At 44.8% G+C, this 26953-nt stretch overlaps 1 protein-coding gene across 1 annotated transcript in view; it reads left to right on the top strand.

Moving 5' to 3' along the window:
* The window catches only part of TENM2 (teneurin transmembrane protein 2), a 1165990-nt gene that overhangs the window by 669814 nt on the left and 469223 nt on the right, over nucleotides 1-26953 (top strand). The window contains exon 3 of the mRNA XM_045284698.1: nucleotides 24592-24801. Within this exon, the coding sequence (XP_045140633.1) occupies nucleotides 24592-24801 (210 nt within the window). The remainder of the gene's footprint in view (nucleotides 1-24591; nucleotides 24802-26953) is intronic.

Here is a 26953-nt window from a genome sequence, read left to right as displayed (position 1 = left end):
GGTCTTGGTAGAAAGCTATTTGTCTTGGAAGAGAAGCTACATGGTTCATGTTTGTGTGAGTATTCACTGATTTCTAAAATATGTGCTTGCAAAGACTAAATGCTACAGACATGTCCTTGAATAAATATATATAGCATACATATACTGTATATAGCATGTATATGTAGCATACATTTACTATATATAACCTGCAGAAGTATATATGAATGTAAGTGCTATACTTACAAATATGAATGAGTACAAATGCTATATATGGATCCAGATTTGTACTGATCACCAAGCATTTTAAACAGAGGTCTTCCTAGTATCAAGCCATGGGGAAATGTTTGGTGAGGTGAGACCACTCATTATCTACTTCTCTTCTTTTTTGTTTGTTTGTTAAGTTCATTTAATTGGGGGCTCTTCCAGCTCTTTAACAATCCATACATCAATTACATCAAGCATATTTATACATATGTTGCCATCATTATTTTCTAAACATTTACTTGCTATTTGAGCCCTTGCTATCAGCTTCTCTTTTTTCTCTCCCTCTCACCCTCCAACCCTTGTGACCCCTAGATAAACTATAAATTATTATTGTTTTCATATCTTACACCAGCCGCTCTCTTCCCACGTGGTTTCTGTTATTCGTCCCCCTCTGGGGTGGTGGTGATGGTTATATGTCACCCATTGTAATTGGTTCCCACTTCCTCCCCTACTCTGCCCACCTTCCCGCTAGCTTCCTGGTATCACTACTCCCATTTCTGTTCCTGAGGGGTTTATCTGACCTGGATTCTGTGTGTCGCAAGCTCTTATCTGTACCACTGTACAGTCTCTGTTCTAGCCCCAAGTGGAAGGCAGGACTGGGGTCATGATAGTGGGGTGATATATTGAGATCTCTGATGGACTTCAGGCCTCTGCTCAAGTCCTCCCTCAACACAAGAACATTTTGTTCTAACAACCTGGCATTCTGTGATGCTCACCCTCTAGGCATGATCACTGAAGACAAAATGGGTGTACTTCCCTTCTGAATGCTCCTCAGATTCTTGTTTCCCTGGAAGGTTTCTGATTGGCCTTCTCTGTCCAATTGCAATCCCAGAGCTTGCAGTACCACTGCCGTCCCAGGGCTGACTTGTTATGATGAAGTGTAGAGAGTGCTGGGCCTTGAGCTTCGATGGGCCCGTTTCTGTCTCAGTGGGAAGCAGCACCAGCAGAAAGCGAACCCCATCATACAAAACCTCACTTGGGTCTCTCTGCTGGTGACAGCTGGGGATCCCTGCCGCTCACTTGTTCAGAAGGGAGGCAGGGTGCAAGACAAGGAAGGAGGAACACTGTGTTCCTTTCTCAGGAGCCAAGGAGTTACTGTGTCTGTTGGAAATATGTCTCCCGCCATTCCAGTTCTATCAGCTGCTGCTGCCTTAATTGACCCTCCAGTTTGAAAAACACCGGGAGAAAGACAATCACATCTATTAGGTGTAAGTCTGTGCAACACACAGATGCTTCACTTCTCTAGTTCTCCTCCCCCTGGTACCGACTGCATACCTCTGGCACCCAAAATGGAGAACTAGTCAGCCAGGGATGTGCAAAATGACATTTCCATTATTAGAGAAAGGCTTCTAATGAAGCTATTGGGAAAGATAGAGGTTTGGGTGAAAATGGTGGGAGCTGATTGACTTTTCACCTCTGAGAGGGTTTTGAGAATTCAAAATGGCCGAGCCAAAGGTAGAGCCAACCAAGGTCCAGTTGAACTTCATATATTATCTCAAGCTTTACAGTAAGAAATGATTGTAGTTCAGCAATGAAGATATCATTAAGCATATGCCAGGCAATCGGCGCATGACTGTAACAGGTTCATGAAGGAAAGGCATTTTCTAATCGTATTCAGTGGTGTTTTTCCCAAGACAGCAACAGCTTTTATAAAATGATGGTTATGGCACCTCATTATAGAATCTAATCTCCCCAAAAGACATTCAGCAGCTGCAAAACCCTCACATCTTTTAGTTGTAAATTGTTTTATATTATTTATCCCTATTTAACTAAAGAAGAAACAGGCCATCAGATGATTTAACAAGACGAGAATTCAGTGGTTTCAATATTTGACAGCACCCAATTGTTGGTCCGTGCACTGATCTCTTTTGATCTGGGCTTAATGGTAATTGGTGCCTTTTTACTTTCATGCTGCTACTGTATAAGCCCAGATGAGTCTTATAGGAGGAAATCTATGTGATCAGCTCTTTTGTATGTATTGCTTTTCTAGCACGGGGTTTCAAGTTTATGGGCACTCTTTAGAGAAGTTAAGAAACTGCCAAATTAGACAGAAAAGGAATCCGTGCATCCCGCTCTGAGTCGCCCTGCAGAGCAGGTGTCAGTATGGACTGACACATTGTTACCCGCAAAGTCACGAGATGGAAGCCCGAGTTTGAAGGATGGCTGTTATGACTGACCAGAGCATATCCCACTGGAAGCACAGTGCCCCACAGTGGGGCGCACTGTTAGGCTCACGAGAAAGCGACCTGGCTCTGTTTGAGTCTGTTCTGTGGAATTTAAAAATAAAATGGCACTAATGAGTTTTTGCCTCACTCCACTGGTGGAACTCTCCGGGGACAAACAGCCAATTTAAATAAATAAGTTTCCATAACCCTATGGGAGATTGCAGGGGTGAGACATTCATGTTAATGGGGACTCAGCTTGAGAAGAGGAAGTCTCGCTCTCCTAACATACTGCTAAGTGGATGGCTCCAGCGATTCGGTGGTGATGCTCCCTCATCGGTTACCTTGAATGAGACTTGGTGAGTTTGCCTAGAAAGGTAGAAATGGTAGCGCCACCATGAATACTGGACGCCTGCCTGGAACAGCAGGCCCCTCGCTGCCAAGTAAGCAACTGTGCACTCCACCGACGGCGGTCATTGGCTCTTCGTTTATTCTGTGCTGTCTGAGCCTGTGTACCTGTAGCCACTTCCTCCCACAAAATTAGATTTTAAACTTTATAGATAGATATGTATCTTCCGGTTTTATGATAAAACAACTGAATTCCAATGAAATTTGAGTAAGACTTAAAAAAAGCAAAGCACATTGAGTTTTACATAAATAGCCTCTTCCCCACCGTGCTAAGAAGTGGGAACTTGGTGCGAGCATGAGCCCACATTCCTACAGATTCAATAATCGGGCCCTTAATGCTGTTTATATTTCATTTGTATTATTTAGATATCAACCAAAGGGTAGGAACACTAAAAAATAATTTCACATCACCTATCTTCCATTTGTTTTCTTTTTAAAGCCCCGAAGACATAGTTTTCCTATAAATAATAATAAAAAGCACTATGTTAATATTTCAGCAAAGATCCCCATCACACGCACTCACGAATACATGTTCTCTAATATACACGCACACCCCTCCCTACAAATTAACTGTGCCTGAGGCTTGCAAGAAAATCAGGTCAAGCTAAGGAGAAATCAGAGAACAGGACCAAAATTAATTCACTACTCCATGCTGCATGTGAATGTGGGTTTGTGGTGGGGAGGGGGGAGGGAGGGGAGGGGAAGGCAGTGATGGGATAGCTTATTTTTCAGACCGTTCCTATCCCCGTCCGGGTTGCGTGTTTTAACTGTGGGGCCTGTATACCTCTGTCTGGCCCCAACATGTTAGCTTTATGACATGGTGTGAAAGACGAGTTCCTGCCTTGTCAGTTCTTCTGAAACTAATGGGAAGCCTTTGTGCACCTCTGTCATATGGAGAGAGGCTGGGAAGGGGGTTCAGCTTGTGAGCAAGATCATGATTTACCTATCTGTCTGAGAATGGCACTCTAGGCAATGCTCAGTATCATGCTTCAACATGTATCCAGGGCTGTCTTTGAATCCAGTTGCAGCTTCCAGCACATGCTGAGTGCAGACGTATGTCAATAGGGTAGGAGTGTGACTTTTTTCTCCTTGCTTCTTTGGGTCGAAGGCTGGGTCGATTTTTATTCCTCACTTTCTCTCATGCCCACATGAACCCCTGGCCAGCATTGGCCTTCATATTTATCCAGAACCTAATCCTTTCGATTTGGTCGCCCTCATCACTCGAATCTCTTACCATCTCTTGGCCTGGATTATTGTACCCACTTTCTAAAGTGTCTTCCCACTGCTGTGCTCTTGCCCCACATGGGTCCCTGCTCAGCACAGCTGCCCAAGTGGCCTTGCTAAGCCCCACTTTGCATTTCATCTCATTTCATTCAGAATCTCCAGAGACTGCCGGTCTCAGAGTCAAAGACAAAGACCTCACTTGGGCACTTCCTGCTTCTCCATCTCTTAATCTCATTCCATCCGCCTTGGCATGCTTGTGGTTCCTACAATATGGCAAACCTGTTAGCAGCTCAGAGCCAGTGTTTCTGCAATTCCTTGGCTCTAGAGAATGCCTTGCACCCCCAAACCCACCCCACCCCTCAGAAAGCTGCATGGGTCCCTCCCTCACTTCCTTGAGACTCCTACTCAAATACTATCTTAACTGGGAGGCCAGCCCATATGATTGCCTGATATGAAACAGCACCTTCTCGTGCCCTTCACCTATTCCTTTGAGCTTGTTCTTTTCCACCCTCATCGTCCATAGGTGCATGTCTGTGTATCAGTGATGTTTTGTTTTTTGTTTTTTTAATTATCTTATACTTGATGTTATTCAGTTTTTTATTATTCTGTCTTACCATTAGAATACAAGCTATAGGAAGGGAAGGCTATTGGTTTGGTACATTCTACTCTGAGCTCTGTGTATAAGATGCCCAAAGAATATGTGTTGAATGAGTGGAAAGAAGAAGGAGTTAGGGAGAGGAGGTAAGGAGAGAGGGAGGAAGAACAAGTCAGAGTAAAAGGTTGAACACTCTATTTGTTGATTAATCTGGTGTCTCTGATGGAAATTCCCTACTCGGCCCTTATCTTCCACATCATGAATTGCTTAGACTTTCCACATCTTGCATAGAGGGAGTTTCAGTTTAAGTATACATATTTACACTTAATGCATATGCTTTGCCAAGATGAATAATGCCACCGGCTTGCCAGGATCAGAGAATATAAAGGTGGGGAAGGTGGGAGCCCACCATTTCAGTTTCTGCCTGGACATTAGCCCATCACAAACTGCCCCTCCCCACCCCCCACCTTGCCAAATGAGCTGAGTAAATGCACCCTTACCACCTAGGTGAATGGTAATTATTGTTTGCACCATGCTTTGAGATCCACAGATGAAAGGAGTCATAAAAGCAAAGAAGTGTTATTACATCGCGAATGGTTATAGGCGCTCATTTTTCTCTGGAAACTGATCAAGGGGGAATGTTGAATCATGAGGCTAAGGTTGGCCAAACAGTACACTTGTTATAATTAATCTGAGCCTTAAGTTTCAACACAGTGACATGTTTTCTTTAAATAAAATTCAGTCTGCTCTGGACGCACGAGTCTACATGGGTCTCTGCTTTCAGTGGGAGCTGCAACTTTTCCGGCAAGGCAGAAGGCACCCAAGCAGCTGTCTCCCTGATTTCAGGTGGGGCAGGAGAATAGTCGGGCAGACATTTTTGCTTTGAGGTGTTTTCTTTGGCTCCTTTCCTCCAAGGGAGAGTGACAAGAATGATCACAAAATTATGGTGGTAGAGAACTGGAACCTAGCTGAAAGGGCCTATCATCCTGCTTCTTGCCAAGTGTCAACAGCTTGTTGATGGCCTTGCTCACAGGGCTCCTCGGGACTCCTGTGATAATTTCTGTGAGGGAGCACTCCCTACCTTACAAGGATGCTGTGTCTGACATTATCCAATAAACCTCATCACAAGACTTCTGTACCCTCATTCATTTTGCCATACAATATTTATTAAATGCTTTTGGTGGGCAAGAAATCGTTAGGTACTTTGGGAGGCGGACAATGTACAAAACGACGACGTGGATAAAACACCCGCTTTAGGCAATGTCAGGAAGAATGCCATGGAGTGATCCAGAGAACAGCTGTGTGTTGAATGAACGAATGAAACAGTATCTTTCTCTCAAGGAACAGATGATACCATGCACGGTGGAATAGAACTGTGTCCCATGGAACTGTGTTTTCAAGGGCTTAAGTTTTGGAAGAAGATCACCAGATCTTTCTTCCATGGGCCATCTGAGTGCACCCTCAACCTTTCCCTTAGCAGCTCAGCATGTTAATGGTTTGTACCACCTAGCAACCCCTGGCGCCAGTGACATTTAGATAAAGAAGAGGCCCAGACAAATGCAGGACACGGTGGGCTGCCGTTTCCCTCTTTAACTGTCATTATTCCTAGTACTGACATTTGACCAACTTTTAAAAGTTCATTTCTTCTTCCATGGGTCATGGTTCAATTATTTTGGGATTGATAAAGCCTCTATCCCCCCCCCCCTTTTTTTTTCAAACTCAAGAGCTGAAAGGCCTTTACCCTACCAAATTATTTGGAGAACACACATCAATCTGAATTTTCTCTGCTGGAACCCCAACTTTTCAGCTGGGCTCTTAAGATATTAGCCTCGAATGGAATGGGATAATCAGTTCAAATGTACTCACTTAACAAAGAAAAAGACTTAGAACCATCTAGCGGATTCCAACCTATAGCACCCTGATAGGACCAGGTAGAATTTTCCCTGTGAGTTTCCAAGACTGTAGCTCTTTACCGGATTAGAAAGCCTGGTGTTTTCACGTGGAGCATCTGCTGGTTTTCCACTGCTAACCCTGTAGTTAGCAACCGAATGTGTAACTGCTGTACCACCAGGGCCCTATATTCAATCTGGACATGTTTCTCATAACATTTCATATGATATAAGCTATTTGATCATAGGCCCTTTATTTCCTGAAAACACCTGATTGTAACTTGGGGAAACCCAGTGTTCAAAGAACAGAATTTGAAAATTAAAAGCCCAATGTATTTTTTAAACTGTTATGGTGTGGGGAAATGGAAATACCTGGTTTATACATCCTGCATTAGAATAATAGAATTTTTGTCCCCCACTAGTAGTATTTGTGGAGCCCTGGTAGCATAATGGGTTACACGTTGGGCTGCTCACCACATGGTCAGTGGTTCAAATCCACCAGCTGCTCTTTAGGAAAATAATGAGGATTTCTGATCCTATACAGTGAATATTTACAATCTCAGAAACCTACAGAGGCACTTCTACTCTGTCCTATGGAGTTACTATGAGTCAGAATCCACTCAGTGTTATTGAGTGTTTTAAGTAACGGGATTTGCTATGGAGCCAGGTTTTGTTCATCTTGGCTTGAACTTTAATTTCTGTGCTTCTCCTCCAACTTGAAAACTTAGAGAGGAGTATAACTTAGTGAACAGAACCCTGGATTCTCAGTTCATGAGCTATGTGGTCTAAGAAAATCTACTTTATTCTTTTGAACCACGATTTTGGTATCCGCAAAGTAACGGTAGTAATCCAGCTATTGTCTGAGATTTCTTTTAGAGATAGGCAGAATCCTATGAACTTTATGCTCAGCTTCCCTTGACCTTAACCAGGTAATCCAATAGCTTCCCCTGTTGTTGGTAAGTGCCATCAAGTTGGTGACAACTCATAGTGGCCCTATATACAGAGCAGAGCACTGCCCGCTCCTGCATCCTCATCGCTGCTCTTATGTTGAGCCGTTTGTCTGTCATCACTGTGTCAATGCATGTTGCCAAGGATCTTCTTTCGTGCTGCCCTTCCACTTTTCCAAGCATGATGTCCTTTTCAAGGACTGGCCTCTCACAACATGTCCAAAGTGCACGAGCTGAACGAAGTCTCACCATCCTTGCGTCTCTAGAGCATTCCTGCCGAAGTTCTTCCAAGACAAACTTGTCTTTTGGCAGGTCATAGTACTTTCAATCCTCCCTCCCAGCACCGCAGTTCAAATGCCTCGATCCTTCTTTGGTCTTCCTGATTCAGTGTCCAGCGTCCACATGCACAGGACGCCATGGAAAACACTATGGTTTGTCATGGAAAACACTATGTCAGGTACGCCTTAGTCCTTAAAATAACTTTGCTTTTCAACATTTTAAAGCTTTTACTAATGTCAAAAAAAAGCAAGAGAAGTATAAATCTACTCTAAATAGAAGCTTTGGGTTGGGGGTGGTGGGGGTGGTGGTGATGCTCAGCATGTCAGCAGGCCAACCCCACTGCCCATTTCTATATCTGAATCTAACATGGCAGAATTATGTGAATTACGGAGCAGATATGAGCAGCGAGCCTTACTCATCTATTTTTTACATCTGTAGAATATGGCAAGTTTTCATTAAAAAAAATAAAACAAAAGGGCTGAGCATGTTTGTATAAGCTGACTGATAGTGAGGTTTCAATCACGCTAGCTCCATTGTGACAGTATTTGTTAGATCGCCCAGGCAGACCTGTTTGTTCATGTCCACAATTACACATCACTGCATCACTTGGCACCAATTCCTCACCCACCTAAAGTCATCTGGTGTTTCAGCCTTCTTTGGTAGTGGTTTCTTTGTAACGAGGCTTGTTTAAAAACAAGGTCAAAACAAATAATTTCCCCCCTCCATCAAGCAGTTCAAAACCACCAGCTGCTCCGAGGGAAAACAGACTGGGATTTCGACTCCTCCTAAGAGTTCCCATCTCAGAAACTCACAGGAGCAGTTCTACGCAGTCCTTTAGGGTCGCCGTGCATTGGCATTGGTTTGCCAATGGTAAGTACCCCTCTGGCAATCACCCCAGGCCTATGCTTATTCCAGAGCCTCCACTCACACCTCTGCTTACTGACGCTCTCTTTTCTCTCCTGCTCTTGGGAGTGTCGTGGGAGCAAGTTGGTCTGATCACCACAAGGTCACCATTTTGAAACCCCCTGCTACTGGATGGGAGAAAAAGCAGGCTTTTCATTCCTTCGGTAAAGCGTTAGTTTTGGAAATCCAACGAAGCAATTCCACCCTGCCCCCTATGTCACTGTGAGTCTCATCGACTCAGCGGCAGTGAGTTTGGCTTGGTGTTTTGAATTCCTTGCCTAATTCTGAATCCCCTCTCCCTCAACCCAAAGTTCTACAGCCCTGTCTCAGGCTGGGGAAAGAGCCCACCCTGGCCCAGGGAGAGATGAGGTTTCAGAACCATGGAGAGCAGTTCTGGGTTTGGTAGTAGTTGGGCCTCAAGGCTCTAAATCAGTGGTTCTCAACCTTCCTAATGCCAGGACCCTTTAATACAGTTCCTGATATTGTGGTGACCCCCGCAAATATAACATTATTTTCGTTGCTACTTCATAACCGTAATTTTGCTACTGTTATGAATTGTCATGTAAATATCTGATATGCAGGCAGTATTTTCATTGTTACAAATTGAACATAATTAAGGCATAGTGATTAATCACAAAACAATTGTAATTATATATTGTGAAATATTTATTTCTATTTATTTATTTCTAATTACAAATTAATGAAATTTTGTCTAGAAGCATGGTATAGCATGGGTAAGAGTCTTAATATAATATGTGTTAATATGTGTTTTCCGATGGTCTTAGGTGACCCCTGTGAAAGGGTCATTCGACCACCAAAGGGGACACAACCCACAGGTTGAGTACCGCTGCTCTAAATCTTTATGGAATCCTGTTGCCGTGGCTAGTAGGTCTGAAAGACAGAGTTTTCCCTCAGTTGCCCAGCGCTCTAACCGTTGCATCACCACTGGGGCTCTTGCTGAGTTGATCTGCAGAGAAGAAATCTATTTTGGGCTTCCTTGCCTGCAGATGTGAGACCCTTACTGGGGAGCGCCGTGCGTGGTGTCAGTGGCCAAGAAGCTTTGCTGGACGACCTGTTCTCCCTAGAGATCAAGAGCCCGGTCTTCCCTCTTGACACGCAAGACACAGATTGCACCTGAGCCTGGCAGCCTGGCCGAATGTTCGCCTGCCTGGCATTGACCTTCCTTCCCCAGAATGCCCTCTGAAGATTGGGGCAGGCTTAGGGAACGTTGTTCTACCCGTACAAGTGCCTTGGCCATTATGTCTGCACGGGAGAGCTGTGGGTTCCTTTCTAGGCCAACACTGTAATTTTATCAACTCTGGCTCAGAGAAACCTATATTTATCATGCTAATTAGGAGGGCACACATTTAATTTGAGTGGAAGACTGTTTGTATCTCGCTGAGCCTGATAGCACAGGGCTTGGGCGACAGTAGTCAGAGGCAAAGCAAGCCTTTCTCCCTCTTCCAAGTATTTGAAACAGGGCTTACTCCTGCCAAACAATTTCTCTGTTGGATTAAAAAGAGAGAGAGAGAGGGAGAGTGCTGAATATGCTGGAGCTCAGAAACCTTTGCGTTTATCTCCTGCCTGCATAATATATTTCTCTGTGCACTGAGAAAACATGCCTCTTATGTTATCTAATTGTTTCCTGACACATTTAGCAACATTTCACACTCTTTAAAGTGACATTAACATTGCTGACAGCGGAGGTGCTTTCATTAGATGGGCTTTAAATTGTAGCCAGGATGCACTGCCGGTCTGCAAACAGGCTTGTAAAAGGCGAGAAAGGCATTATTTATGAAAATAGAGACGGCTAACAGTACCCCGATAGATGCAAACCAATTTTTGCTGACTCTAGTCACTTTTAGTGTGCATGTGTGTGCATGCGTACACTCACACATACACACATGCACACACCCCATTTCTCCTGAGCTCAAGAAGATACCTTGCCTGCAAGATCATCATGGATGCTTCCTACCGCATCTCTGCTTCCACAACTTCTCAGCCAAAACAAAGTCAAGTGCAGTTTCAGATGCAAATCAGTCCCACAGCACCTAGTGCGTAGTTGGCTGAGGTACCTCGTCAGCATTGGTATCATCGTTCCGGTGGTGGAGTTAATTCTATTTCCTTTGTTTCCCTTAAGGGTTACTCTTGCCCCCCGAAGGTTGACTTTTCTTTTTCTTTTTAAAATTTTCTCCAGCTGTCTTTGCCAATGCCTTGTTTTCCCTAGAGGTCATTGTAAGTGAGCCTCCAGAAAGCACTCCCCTGAAAGCACCTGGCTCTGGGGGCCTGGGAGGATTCCCTCTGCCCTACATGACGAATGTATGCCAGGCACGGAGGAGCTGGGGAGGGTGAAAGGTTTCTGGGACACAGCCGAAGACACAGCCTCACCACGCACTCTCCCCCATACCTGCCTCGTGAGCAGGAGACCTGTTAGAACGGTGGAATTTCCTGCTCAGGGAGTACTCACTACTGTTACATAGTCATTCCCAACTCTGCTCCCACTTCCACTAGTCTTCCTGCCTTTGGGAGCGTGTGACTTATCTCTCTTTGCACCTCCAAGGTTGCAATGACACCATGTGGCTGTGTGATACTTAGATCTGAATTCGAGTCTCGGCCCTGCCAGTTACCTGTTGTGCTACCTTGGTCAAGCCCTTTGGTATCTATCAGCCTCATGGCCTTCATTCATAAAATAGGGCTAACCTTAGGAGCTGCCACATAGTGTTGTTGGATGGGTTACATAAATGGTAATCCTTGGAAAGTGCTCTACAGACTGCTTGAACATCATGAGTGCTCGAGAGATGTCAACAATTATTGGTTTCTTCCACTGGAGTATGTAAAGAGTGTGTCACCACATTTCTCAAAACTATTAGGCGCTGCTGTGCTATAGCACAAAACCATAACATGTTTTAACTGGTGCCTAACAAGGTCAAGCTGTTTCCTGTAATGCACACAACTAGGTAGCAGATGAGCCACAATAAGGAACCCTGACCTTCTAAATCAGGGGTTCTCAACCTGTGGGTCACGACCCCTTTGGGGGGGGTCGAATGACCATTTCACAGGGGTCACCCGATTCATAACAGTAGCAAAATTACAGTTATGAAGTAGCAACAGGAATAATTTTGTGGCTGGGCGTCAGCACAGCATGAACTGTGTTAGAGGGTCGAGGCATTAGGAAGGTTGAGAACCACTGCATCTAAATTCTCGTCCAGTCCTCTTAACTAAGGCTACAGCTGGGGGCGATTTTTGCAAACCAACAGTGACTTTGGAGCTATTGTTTAGGGAAGGAAGGAATTCACATATATAACGTTCCTGGCCTTCTATAAATCATCTCAAGACACGTGGATGGCCCTGAGTGGGAGTCCACTGGGTGCCAGTGGTGTGGGGTCCCCTGTTGGCTCACACAGTTAGTGGTCCCCGCTACTCACAGGAAGAGTTGGAGGTCTGAGTCTCCCCACAGGACCCTCAAAACAAAGCTCTATTGAACTACTCTAAAAAACAGCTGCCATTGAAACCCCTGTGGAGCATAGCTCTACTCCGACAGACAGAAGGTCCCAAGAGTCAGAAAGAATGTCAGGCTGTTTGGGGTCGATTTTTTTCAGGGTCATGCTAGTTTCCTGTTTCTATTTTAGTTTCAAAATACTTCTAGATCATTGAGGGGAGCCTTTCAGCTTCTCGATGGGCTGTCAATGGCTCCACTCCCAGCCTCCCCACTCTGTAGCTTTCCATCTACAGCCCCCTCCCTCAGGGATGGATGAGGCACTGTGAGCACGGGAGGCAAAGACATGAAACCGTTCAAGAATCGGTGACAAACAGTCCTGGTTCATCTGCCTCGTTCCTTATGTACATAACAAGTCACAGATTTCTTTTCCAGAACTATTTTCCATCTGTAGACAATGTCTTGGAAAAGGAAATCTTCCATAATGATAATAAAACAAGTACCACTTTAAAAGTAAAGTCCTTTACCCTTGGCAATGTATTTTCATTTACATTACTCATCTCATCCTCAGATGGCTCTGGGAGGGGGTAGGAGCATTACACGAGACCCCCCTTTTAAAGTAATTTATTTTAACGGCTTTATTGGCATATAATTCACATACCATACAACTCAGTAGTTCAACCATATTAAAAAGAGGTGTACAGTCATCCCCACACTCAATTTTAGAACATTTTCTCCTGTCCCGTACTCATTGTTCTTAGCTCCCCATCCCCCCACAACCTCCCCTCTCATACCCCCATGACCATGAATCCAGTTCAGTTTGAACAGATTTAAAGTGGGTGAAGGGAGGTTAAATGATAAGGTGTTAAAATTTAACCAAAATGCATCTGCAATGATCCACTTGCCAATGCACTCTGCATGATAGCTAGGCCAGTTACATCCCTGGTCCATGGTCAGAGGGCAGTCACTAAAGGTTTAATCCACGTGTGGACACTGCAAAGAGATGTGGGGCTTTTGCTGTCATCCACAGCTTTCTGCAAACTAGCTGTTCACATTTTAAGCTCTGATACTATTCCCTCCTTCAGAATTGGATTTTATTGTTTATCATCCGTGAAACATAGGTTGGTGTGCTTCTTCCATGTGGACTTATTTGATGCCTCACTAATATGGCTGCTTGTTTTAAGGCAAGCCTTTAAGACCCCAGAGCCTATTCATTCTGATAACTGGGTACAATCTAGTTTCTTCACCACCCTTTGCTATATCACCTGTGTCTTCAATGGTCTCACCTTGAGGGCAGGCATCAAGCAGGGTCATTTTTATAAGAACTAGTCTTAGAGATGGGTTAGAAGTAAATGGGAGCCCCAAATCCATTCATGTAGCTACAGTTTATATATGTCTCTGATTCTCTTACCCTTTAAATCAATGACAATGATACTATTTAGTTTGTTAATTTTATATAAGGTATCTGAGGTAATATATATTTTTTTAAACCTGTGAAGTGTGTTACTATACATTTTCATTGTCAAACAATTGAATGCAGACAAGTTAGGTAATTTATCCAACGTCACCAGCAGAAATATATAGGTCAAAAAGCACCCAAATTGGCAAATAATCATCTGACAAAATGGGCGGTGGACTTGAACAGACCCTTCCCCAAGGAAGGCATTTAGGTGGTTAACAGACATATAAAGAAGGGCTCACCCGCACTGGCCACTGGAAGATGCAAATCCAAACACCAACGTGGTAAGAGACTTCTGTGTCGCCACTGGAGTATTAGAGGCACGTGTGACTTATGATTCTCAACGACTTCATTAAAATAATAATAAAATACGGGCACTAAAATTCAGAATCACGCTCTGCTTGCTAAGATACTTACACAGGGACAGGCACCTCAAACCCAATACCAACAGCCCCGACATTCAGTAATGGCATGTGCTCAAGTTAGTGCTCTGTGAACTTAATATATGTCTAATACGTGGAATGAATTATTATCACCAACCAATCGCATTGCTCCGTATTGTTCACAAGCTCCGGGGTGAGAACTAGGACACGAAGGTGCATAATCCCCATCTCTGCCCGCATTCATTCACAGTGTCAAGAATGGGCCAAACCCTTAGACAAGTGAATATGCTCATGTGGCCCAGTGTGTGTGCCAGGAGAGAAGCATGCCCTGGGCACCAGTGGGTGAGGTGATCGGGGAAGGCGTAGGGAGAGGGTGACGCCTGCACTGAGTATTTGTGAAGATTTCAGAGGGAGCGGAGACTACAAAAGAGGGGGCACCTTCCATGCAGAGTGAGAGACGTGAAGAAGGAAGGCTGCCTATTCCGTAGTCCAGTTGTTCTGCATGGCTGGAGCACAGGGAATGGGGGTGGGTGGGGGTGTGACAAGAGATATTGCCATGCAAATGTTCGAGCTCTATTTTGTAGGCAGGCAATGTGGAGTCTTGGGAGAGTAGCTAGAAGGCGCATGAGATGCGTCAATTTGTACATTGAAAAATATCCTGGCTTCTGTAAGGGAGAGACAGAAAGGAAGAAGGCCGGTAACTGGGAAATGAAACCTACTGTTTTTATTCAGATGGAATTCTCCAATAAGGGAGCCACTAGATACATGTGGCTATTTAACTACAAATTAAATATAAAAGTCCATTTCCAGTTGCCACATTTTACCGACTCTACAAGCACGCTGATAGGCAGAGTGGGGCTAGGGGGATACAGTGGTAGACTTCCCGCATTTTTATGAAAGAATCGTGGTTGTTAAGTGCCATTGGGCTGGATCAGAGTCAGAGTGACCTTATGTCCAGCAGAAGGAAACACTGCCCAGAACTGGGTCGTCCTCACAATTGTTAGGGATGAGCCCATTGTTGCAGCTGCTGTGTCCATTCAACTCATGGGGTCCTCTTTCTCACCGACTCTCTACTGCAGCAAGCATGATGTCCTTTGCAGGAGACGAATTTCTCCTGATATCACGTCCAAAGTGTGTGACCCCAGAGTTCAACTTCTACCCAGTGTACCTCATGTAAAGCCACCAACCATGTAAGTGGATCCCTGCATGTTACTGCTATACTGAACACTTTTCTGTGGAATTTCCAGATGAAAATGAACTAGGAAGGAAGTTCTGGCAACCTACTTGCCAAAACCAGCCAATGAAAACCCTATCACAACAGTCTTTTCCACAATCATGAGGCGGGTGGAGGACCGGGCAGCATCTTGTTCCATTGGGCACAGAAACTAACAACACAGAACTAGACCAACTAACCGCACTGAACTAGACCAAAGCATAATGCCATCTCATGGTACAGGAGCTGGAAGATGTCATTGAATTCATTTATCCAACAACCGAGGACCCCTGATGGTATAGTGGCTTAAGGTCTGGGCTGCTACCTGCAAGGTTAATGGTTCAACTCCATCAGCCACTCTGAGGGAGAACAGTGGGACTGCCTGTTCCCTCCTGTACAGATTGACAGCCTCAGAAAAGCCTCTGAAATATGTTTATTTGGTCCTACAGGGTCTCTGTAGGTTGGCATCTACTCAGTGGCCGTGGGCTTGAGTTTTGGTTATCCACCCACTAAAACTTTCTGGTGAAAATGTGTTTGAGGACCCACGGCCTTCTGCTAAACACTCTGAACACTTTTGACAAAGCAAGTGAAGTAGGTCTGTTTCTTCACAAGAGGAAATTATACAGAATCACACGGCATTTTACTTGATGTCTATAAGAAGGCTGGCATTAGAAAAACCATAGACATCACATTACTTCAAAAATAAACTCTACTTGCCCTCTATAGCCTCATCCATCTTTGACACCTCTCAAAGTGCAACTCTGCCAGAAATATGTGATATATAAACATGCAAGTTGTGGGTGATCTAGTAATGACACCTACATGCATGGAGCCCCAAACTGTGAAGGCAGTTCATGCTGAAGCTCCTGAAAGGGGCTCTTGAACTGGGGCAAGTCCAACAGCAAGTCACTCCCCCAAGACGTTATGTATCACCCATGACGACAAACCTGCTGTCATCAAGTCCAGCTCCTGGCCACCTTAGAGGAAAGAGGAGGACTGGCCTGTCCAGCATCCAAGGAGATCACTCTTTACAGAAGCAGGCTGCCACATCTTTCTCTCGCCTGTGTAGAAGAGCTTGTGTGAAATCGGGATCATTTGCCAGGGCCATCTGAAAACGATTTGTTTTCAAGAAAATGCTTAGGTGGGTTGTAGTGAGTACAATGTAGTGTGAGGGACGAGGGCAACGAGGTCTCCGGTTGTAAAACTACCACATTCAGCGGGCTGATGTGGAGGGGAGCAAACGTGCAGCGGCTGATATCGCCTCGTTGAGAAGACGTGAGAGGTCACAATGAAAACTCCTCAGGTGATGTTAAATAACAGAACAAGGAGCTGGAACATTCTCCTGCCTCTAAAAAGGCCATCGAACTCTGTCCCACCCCTGGAGAGAGGCTTGCTAGAACTTCCATCAGTAACTAATTAGACTTTTTGGAGGAAGTTTTCCCTCCATTTAACTTTGCCTCCCCAGTGGCAATGTGAACTTACTTGCTTGTCTTTTCGTAGGTCTGTGTATATAAATGGGAGGAGCTAACTGAATCACATGTTTACCTTTGAATACCTGCCCAATTCGTATCCTTTGGAAACAAGAGCAGCCTCAATCATGCACCTTACTTAAGAGTTTCTCATCTGTGACTCTGTTGGTTTTAGGAGTCAGATAATCCTTTTTTGGGTGGCGGGGGGTGTCCTTTGCATTGTGGGTTGTTTACCATCATCCCTGGTCTCTACTGACTCAATTCCAGTAACACCCTACCTCCTCCACCTTCCAATAGTGACAACCCGAAGTCTCTAGACATATGTCATCTCAACAATAAAAACCCACTGCCATCGAGTCATTTCTCTTAGGGGTCATTTCTCTGATAGGGTTACAAAGAGTCACCCTATAAGACTAAAGGAAGATTGAAAAAAGGGCGAGTTGAACTAACCTCTTTTGATTATGAGACTAAATCTTTCTAGCAATAGAAAGCCTCATCTCTGTCCCTAGACGCTGCTGGTGGTTTCCATCTACTGGCCTTGCAGTCAGCATCCCAACATGCAGCCCCCAGGACGCCCTCGTGTGTCACCTCGGGAGCAAAACTGCCACAGTGCAGAATGGCTGCTCTTCTCTAACAGAAGCAGCCTGCTACATATATAATATAGAAGAAGAGATTTGTATTTTAAAATACTGTCATCAGAGGGCTCACTTGCCACTCAATGGTATGATTAAATGACTTTCTTTAGTCTTTTTTTAACAAATTTATTTAAGGTATAGACAAATTTTGACCCCATTACCCACCCCAAGGTCTGTGTGGTTAGTGTAAGACCTGATGCCAATTAGGAATCAATCTGTTTGGCATGTACACTTGTAAATATATTTATATATGTTGATGGGGAAATAGATCTATGTGCATATAGTTATTATATATTAAGGTAGCAGATGGACCTTGAGCCTCTACTCAACTATTCCCTCAATGCAAAAACACTTTGTTGTATTAAACTGCCACCCCATGATGCTCACCTTCCCGCCATGATCACTGAAGACAAAGCGGATGCATAAGCAAATGTGGTGAAGAAAGTTGATGGTACCTGGCTAGCAAAAGGTATAGCGTCTGAGGTCTTAAAGGCTTGAAGATAAACAAGTGGCCATCTAGCTCAGAAGCAACAAAGCCCACATGGAAGAAGCATACCAGCCTGTGTGATCATGTGGTGTTGATGGGATCACGTATCAGACACCAAAGCACAAAAAATTATATCAATATGAATGAAGGGGAATGTGGAGTGGATATCCAAAGCTCATCTGTAGGCAACTGGACAGCCCATTACAGAAGGGTCTCAGGGAGGAGACGAGCCAGTCAGGGTGAAGTATAGCACTCATGAAATGTACAACTTTCCTCTAGTTCTTTAATGCCCACCCCACCCCACCCCCACTATCATGATCCCAATTCTACCTTACAAATCCGGCTAGACCAGAGGATGTACACTGGTACAGATTAGACCTGGAAACACAGGGAATCCAAGACAGATAAACCTCTCAGGACCAATAATGAGAGTAGCGATACCAGGAGGATAAGGGGAAGGTGGGGTAGAAAGGAGGAACCGATTACAAGGCTCTACATCCTCCCTGGGGGATGGGAAACAGAAAACTGGGCGGAGGGAGATAACGGACAGTATAAGACATGACATAATAATAATAATGTATAAATTATCAAGGGTTTGTGAGGGAGGGATGGCAGGGAAGGAGGGAAAAACGAGGAGCTGATACCAAGGGCTTAAGTAGAAAGAAAATGTTTTGAGAATGAGGATGGCAACAAAAGTACAAATGTGCTTGACACAATGGATGTATGTGTGGATTGTGATAAAAGTTGTACGAACCCCCAATAAAATGATTTTAAAAAGAAAAAAGAAAAGAAATCAATCTGTTTCTCTCTGATGCTGAGGGCAGAATACTTTTTTGGTCCATGCCTTGCTGGACACAAACAGACCCCCAGCCTTTAGCTCTTCCCCGCTATTTGAGGTCCGCATCAGTCTTATAAGTGGAGGAGTTCCTTCCCACCATAAATGGTTTCTTGGTACCTGACTGAATCCCATCATCCTTGGTAACAAATCCCCCATCATGCAGCCCTCTGCAAGACCAGAGTCCATAACAAAAAGAAAGTCGGAAAATCTGGTGCTAAAAATTTTTGTCTAAAATCAAGTTAGGCTAGGCGATATTTCTAAAACAATCACTGGCTACATGCAAAAGAGGGCAGTATCTCAGGTGTTGACATTCAGTCTCTTTACTTGCATATTCACCTGTAATACATATTAACTCATTCACAAATAAAGAGACCTTAGCACCTCAAAACATTTGAAGCAGAAGTAGATAGTATTAGTCAAATGTCTGAGTACTAAACAGGTTCTTGAAACCAGAATGCCATGAGAGCCAGGGCTCACGTTTGTACCAATTACACACTGCCGTTGTCCATGCAGCCCGTTTACAACCGTCACCTTAAAACAAAAGCCATATTTTTGTTAAGCTGTTGAACTTCTCAGGCCCACAATCATTTTTAAATCTTGGAAATGGATAATTTATTCTATGTGAACAAGCACTGTGGTTATTTCCAGGAGGCTTTTTTTTTTTAATGTCTGTTCATGGTTAAGTCTTTTCTGTAAAATGACCTCTGTAGTGCAGTCCAGAAGAGAACCAGTGCATGTTCATGTAAGGTGGGAAATATTCAAATGAACCATTCAAGAACTGGCCTTAAGACTCAAGATTGTTGTTGTGCGACTTTGAGTGGATTCTGATGCAGAGCGGCCACATACGCTATAGTCAACCTGCCCCATAGGCTTTCCTGGGCTCTCATCATGATGGGAGCAGATCGCCGAATCTTTTCTTCCATGGAGCCATTAGGAGGTTTGAACCTTGACTTCCAGCTAGCAGTGGGGTGCTTAGCCCTTGCTCCGACCAGACAGCCTGGGTGCACGTCCCACCCTTGCCTCTTCTTATCAGAGGGATGCTAGAAAAACTCATCTACCCAGGTCTCCGCCTCTTCATCTGTAATGGACATAGTGACGTTATTTAGTTCATGGTGAAGTTGTGAAACTTAAGAGAGAAAAATATGTATAAAATACTTATTTTAGTTCCCCAAAGGAAGCAAGTTCACGTCCCTCTTAAAGGTTACCTATTATGCATTTATTAATATTCTAATTGTCAGTGATGTCAAACTTGTTAATTTGGATACAATTATTTCTAGTGCTTTTTTAAGCCATCTTTTTAAAATGCCTCTTTGCTCTATGAAATGCCCTTCTACATTGTCACTACATAGATCAGTGATACCTTTCATACATAGAATATTTCAATGTTCAATATTCTGCTTCTCATTAATCTTTTCAATGTGAGAGCTAGTTATTTTAAGGGAATTCTGGGAACTTACTCACAACATGCCTGTTATCAAAACTTAGTGCATCTATGACAAACGGTTGGGCAGAGCAGCCTTATTTATGGATAAAATTATAGCTTTGGGCATGGGAGATGGGATCTCTTGCACTCTGGGTGGGAGAACTGGTATGTCTGGATCCAAATTAATTTAAGGAGCAAAATTGGTTTTTAATTGAGGCAGTAGGAGTTAGAGCAATGTGGTTTCAACCACAGGTGTTGTGTGATAAAGTTTTCCGGTCTGGCTGAAGCCAAAGGTGAAGGAGAGCCAGGAACATGGGAGGCTCAAAAGTGCGATGCACCTGCAACCCATCCTGACCTCCAGAGCCGTGACTCTTCTAGTTGATGACAGCCATGTCTCCCACTCAACGGGTGGCTTCCTCCGCATCCTTCTGAACAGAGCACTCCTGTCAGCCTCCACAAGCTCCTGAAGCGAACGTGGAGCTGCGTGGTCGGACTACCGAACTTCCCAGCAGAAATAGGTTTTGAAGACAAAACCTTATTTATTTGGAAACAGATAAATTAGAAAATGTGCCCACATTTAAGGTCCCAGGGAACCCAGTCAGACAGATAATTACGTGAGTATCTCAGCAAACACACACCTACACACAGAAGACCTGATGTGTTTCCTGACTGGCATATTGCTGCCTTCCCATGATTTCGTTGCTTTTTTATCAAATTCATTAACACTCCCCACCTTTTTGCTATATTTTCTGGAGACTCAAAGCCACACACCCCCAGACCCCCCAGCGAATTGAATTTGGAAAATAGTTTGGGGGCACAGGGGAGCTCTCTGGGGTGCGTAGAGTGTGAAGCCGGTAAGCGTCTCCCTGGTGGTGTCACGCTCCTCCCACACGAAGCGATTCTGTAAGCAAGTCTGGGCTGTCAGTGAGCTTGCGTATGTTCCAACTCATTCCCCTGTATTTTAACACCTGCTTGTACCTGCACAGACAGCCTCTTTCAGTTGGCATAGTTGGGGCAGGAGCAGGGGCAGATCGGGTAGAACATAGAGAAACAAAGTCGTCAGATTGCAGTGAAAGTAAAGAACAACATACCATCTTCGTGGGGCAGATCTTGGCGCTGAGACATTTCCGCAGCAATGGTAGGTACCTGAGGTTCAAGAGCAACCAAAAGGTGGATTGGGAGGAAAATCACTGGAATCAAACAATTCCGTGATGTGTATTCTCAGTATGCCGAAGTAACCCCGGGCCTCCATTGTATTACGGCTGCTCTTCCGTTGTCTGTATTTGGATAAATTAAAAAGCACTTCTGTCTGCACTGTATGAAATGAATTCATGCTGAACAAAATTTCAAAAAGTTCATGTAAAGAATGATTTCACAGCAACTATCATATCAGGCTCCTGGAAAATTGCACTTGAACTTCAGTTCCACCTCAGTCACTCAAAGGAATTTGGAAATTGGCTCCCAGCCATCCTTGTTCTTCAACATGCAGTTCCAGATACGCCTCAATAATACAAATGTGAAAGCCGATTGATAGCGGGTGAAAATCTGTGCCGACTCGAGCCTCCTTGCTAAGTGAAGGTCCACACTGGCTTCACAGTGCCCTGCGCAGGGCACCCGCCTCTCGGGAGCCTTGCAGGCTGGGGAAGACAATGGTGCTGTGAAGGAGCCCGTGGAACTTCACAACCCAATATGAGAGAAAGCTCAGAACCCTGTAGGGTGGTAACTGCTATAAAGTGTTATTCAGAGAAATAGTTCTTTGAAATCTCGGGAGTGTTTGGGAGTGGGAGATGGGAAGCCAGAAACATTGTTTCTTGTCAATCACCACCGTCCCCCTTTGGTCACCTTCTGTCACTTTTGCCACCAGGCTGTTTGGCAGACTATGGTGAGGGACTAGATTTGGGAGTCGACAAACTTGAATGGGACTCCTGGCCTCTGCCACTTCCTAGTTGAATCATTTCACCTCTCTGAGCCTCAGCTTCTTGATCTGTCCAAAGGAGTTGATAATAACTCTGATGTGAACGGGTCTTGGAGGATTAAATGAGATCGTATTTGTCAAGTACTTAGCATAGCGAGTAGCATATAACTGTTGCAAACCAAACATCAGCAGAAAGATACTAAGAATGATAATAGCTATTATTTCGAGGGGAGACCTACGGGGGAAAATGTATTGATTAAATGTCTAGCGCTGAGTCTGCTGAATTGTGATAGATTCAATCTACCTTGGCCAGAACATCTGGCAAGAATATCAGGCCCAAATTGTTATGAATGAATTGAATTTTTAAAATCAAGCTCCACTTATCTACTGATCTATATCGGGGAGAACATGCATTGATTTTGGTAGCTTTACTGGGCAGAGCCCCGAACCTTAAAGTTTTAAGTGTATCTAACCTCCCATCCCCTCTGCCCCTCTGCCTCCACAAGGGTAATTGGCGAGTGGTGCCAGGCCTCTGGACTATTGCTCATTCTGGCCCCTTCCACTGGAAGTTTCTTGTCTCATTTTGCAATGATTCCACAGGCCTCCACTTTCCCAGGAATCTTTTCTTTCATTCACCAGCCCACCCCCACCTGACCAGGTTCTACCAGACCCACCCTTTGCAGTTGAGTCAACCCCGTTCATCATGAACCTGTGAGACAGACCAGCACTGCCCTTCAGGGACTCTAAGGACTATAGGTGAATCTGTTCAGAAGCAGACAGCTCCAGCTTGCTCACACAGAGCAGCTGGTGGGTTGGAACCACTAACCTTCCGGTTAGCAGTCCAGCGCTTGACCACTGTACCACCAGGGCTCCCCTAGACAGTATCGGGTGTCCCTTTTCTCTGCCCTACTGCACCAGCTACTTACATGCTACTATCTAACTTCTTACTATATGGTACTGAAATGAAACATTTAACTGTGCCCCTAGTTAGACTGTGAGCTCTCTGAGGTCAGGCAGTGTTTATGTTTAGGTCCCTGGAGTCTAGCACAGTTGCTCTCCATAGCACGACTTACATGTCAGCATCATTTGAAAAGCAGCCACGAGGATCAGCGTCTGGTCGAAGGGTTTGAGAACACCTGCCGTAGTGGTTATGCAGTGGGCTGCTAACTACAAAGTCAGCAGTTTGAAGCTACCAGCCGCTCCTTAAGAGAAAAATGAGGTTTTTATACTCTCCCATGGAGTTCCAGTCTCAGGAGCTCACAGCGGCAGTTCTAGCCTGCCCTATACGGACTCGATGGCAGCGTGTTTGCTCTTTGGGGTTGGTCCTTAACACAGTGCATCCGGGAACAGTTCTCCTGGCTTGGGCGCTCCTTGCCTGAGTTGAAACTGTGACCTGATTCTTGAGTCTTCTCCTGTCTCAATCTTCCCTATTCTTGGATCATTTTCACGAGTTTCCCATGTGAGCAAACCAGCAGGCAGGCAAGTGCAGAGACCCGGAGATGTAAGGGTGAAGCAGGTGAAAGTCTGCATGGTGATTAGCCTCACTCAGCAATTTGGCAGCCAGGTGCTCCCTGCCACGTGGAAAGAGAGGTTGCCGCGGCCCTCTGTGTGGGAGAATTTCCTGACCCATGGGCAGCTTCAGCTCACTACCGACCACCTGCCTGGTGGGCTGCCCTTCCGCACAGTCTGGAGTGGCTACGTCTCTTAGCAGGAGTTTCCCCAGAATCTCCAGCCAAACATCCCTGCATGCTGCAGGGAATGGGGTCATTGGCCAACTCAAGGATGCAAATGTCTCACCCTTTCCACCTTCGCCCCGCTTCTCCCCCAAACGGATTAATTGGGTTGTCATTGACTTTACAGATTTGTTCATTCGTTCAGCAGGTGACATGGAGGGGGTGACTGAAATAGACAAGGTGTCCACCGGCCAATAGTGACAAAGGCTTGTGGGAATTTTAAGTGGACTAAGGGGATAGAGCTGGCAGGAGGGCAAACTGGGAAGTCTCAGAGGAGCAGCAGCAGATGCGTGACTAAGGGCAAGAAGACAGGCAGTGGAAAGACCCTGAGGATCTGGCACGGTTAAGCAAAAAAAAAAAGAAGATGAGAACATAAGCTTAGAGAATTGGCCCAGGGCACAATGGTAAGAGGCCCTGCCAGAGGGACGGGCAGTACGAGAAGCAGCTGTGAGCCGGAGTGGACACGCTGGCCATCATAGGTTAGGTTGGGTTTCATTCTGCACGCATCGGTGGCTGATCAGAGGGTCAGAAGCAGTCACATGAAACCACCTGAGGGTTATCTCTCAAACTTTATCTGGTAGCTTGCAGAAGGATTGCGGGGGAGGGGAATCGATGGATCTCTGGCAATAATGGAAGCAGGGAGACCAATGAGGAGATAGTTCTCGTTCGGTGAGAGATAGAGAAAAGCGGATGGGCTCCAGGCTGATGCCGTTTCAAGGTTGGGGGTGGACACAACCGCCCATACCACGGTCTGAAAGATCCAGCTCCCTTTGGTATGAACGTGAACTTTGGAGATAACACCCAACCACTCTAAAAGATACCTCGGGAGCACTTCTCCTTTTGTGAGGAACAAATATGTGTATTGCGAGCTGCTTTTGATGTAACTGTCTCGGGATGCTCTCATAACACTCAGTGCTGACCTTTGACCCCTCTGTGCTCTCTCCCAGGTCGTCCCATTCCACCTACATCCTCGTCTAGCCTCCTCCCATCTGCACAGCTGCCTAGCTCCCATAATCCTCCACCAGTTAGCTGCCAGATGCCATTGCTAGACAGCAACACCTCCCATCAAATCATGGACACCAACCCTGATGAGGAGTTCTCCCCCAATTCCTACCTGCTCAGAGCATGCTCAGGGCCCCAGCAAGCCTCCAACAGTGGTAAGGAAACGTTGTGCTGTCTGACTGTGTGGTGTTGCGTGCATGACGTTGGAGTGACAACCCTGAAATCAGGGTGGGGAAGAAGGTGGGGCGGGGAGTGCCCAGTGGCATATGCTTGTCCTGTGGCCTTGCCATTCAAGGAGACGTTTGTTGAAGGTTGTGGCTACTGGAGAGGCTTTGCTTAGCCTTACAGGACACGGGGTTCCTTCCGTGGGAGGAATTTGCCCCCTGCTGCCCAGGAGAGGATGCCAGTCTCAAAGGTCAATTCTGTATTGAATTCTGTATTACCACTATGCTGGTCATAGCCGTGTGACCCTGGTTGCCTTCACACTTCCAATTTGTGTGCTTCTCAGATCCCTTGTTTTATTGATAGTTGGCTTCAGACTTTTTCCTCTTTGCTTGTTTAGATGATTTTTGATTAAAATGTGATCCCTTGACATAAATCCTGAATGGCTTGCCAAGTCTGAAGTGTTTGGGGCGGGTGATTCTTCCATCACCTTATACTGCTTCCTAGGAGCACCACAAGCTGCTGGTGTAGTCCTCTGGCCAATGTTGCCTCTGAGCCACTCACTTTCATTCTGACTCACACAAGCAAGACAGAGGAACTGGCCACAAGGGGGTTGTGGTTTATCTCTCTCTCTCGTGCTTTATTTTGATGTCTCTTGTTGGTGCCTTTGAAAATACAAGTGGCCAGTTCCTAGGGTTTAAGTACTCTTTGCTCAAAGAGAGATGTTTGTAGAAATTAATTGCTCCTGACCCAAAGGCTTTGCAGTTGCCTTTGGAATTGGCCACTCGTGATATCCGTTAAGGCATTCAGAGCTTTACATGCCTCAAGTGTTCCTTGATGAGGTTGTGTTTGGGCTCGATAATTGAGTGTATGCCACCACAGGCCTCAACCTCTACAATTAGAGAGGGCTCCTAAACAAGTGGAAGATGATTCATTCCAGCCATGGCATGATGGACTGCTACTTAGGATGGCCCATGCCCTTCTTCAAAGCCAGGCCTGGTATATTTAGTAAACTCATATTCTTTTTAAAAAAAAGAAGATTACCTAATCAAATCTCTCATCAAATGAGCAATCCATTGTTGATATTATGAAGGCCTTTAATCTACCATAAATCTTTATTAGAACTCATCAGAGCTTCTAGTTTGAGAGAAATGTGATTATGGCACTCTTAAAATGACATTACATCATTGGGGTGATTGGTTTATCATTTGGAGAAGAGACATCAATCATAACTACACAACCACACAGTGAATGAATTCAACCTTTCTACCGCAGAACAATGACACTGTAATTGCTCAAAATCAGCCTTAAAATGAAATCGGAAAATGCTCTTTCTTCAAATATGATGTTAACTTAAATGGAATATGTTATGAAAAATCATGTTTGAGAAAATTCTATATAATTAAAAATATGTGGAAATATATTCCCCTTTTTTCTTTCAACAGAACCTGATTTTAACTACAGAACCCTTTTTTTTTTGGCTGCAGATTATGTTGCATTTAATTGAACTACCATTGCTTGTGTTTTGCGGCTTTTTATTTCATACTATGTAATCGTGATGAATATTGTATTATGAAGGACAAGAGGCTTTTGAAATGAGGTGCACCTGCTGATAGCATTTTAAAAACAGACAATTATTAGAGGGAAAATGAGCTTTTAAGAAGCTGTATCCTTTTATGCATATATGGATACCCAAGCAAAGAGGATTTCTATGAGAGGTCAGTCTAGCATGCGTTCCTCGTGATTTCTTTGCTTGTGGACGGGGTCAGATGGGAAGCTGTCGAGCAGGTATTTTGTTGCGTGTGTGCCTCATCAGGACCTCATTTTGGTGGACACAACACATCTGTGTGCTCAGAGTCAAGCATATCTATTTTTCATCACTCAACAACAATTTGTTCAGCTCATTTAAGATTTATAGTGATTTAAGCTCCAGAAATAGTGGGAAATGCCACAGAAAATGCGAAGGCCCATTTTCATCCCAAACAAGAGCGGTGCTGATAGGATTTCTTCGCCTGAGGGGTGATGACCCCATTGGACAATACCTTTGTTTTCAGCAAGTGCTTAGCTGAGAGCTTGCTGAGGCCAATAGGCAGCCATTCAAAACGCTCAACTCTAGCTTAGCTAAAGGGAGAAAAAAAATCAACC

This window comes from Echinops telfairi, unplaced genomic scaffold (assembly GCF_000313985.2).
Source record: "Echinops telfairi isolate 266 unplaced genomic scaffold, ASM31398v2 ScPeMD7_7469;HRSCAF=8507_0, whole genome shotgun sequence".
Classification (NCBI taxonomy): Eukaryota; Metazoa; Chordata; class Mammalia; order Afrosoricida; family Tenrecidae; genus Echinops; species Echinops telfairi.
This window is presented reverse-complemented; position numbering and strand designations above follow the sequence as displayed.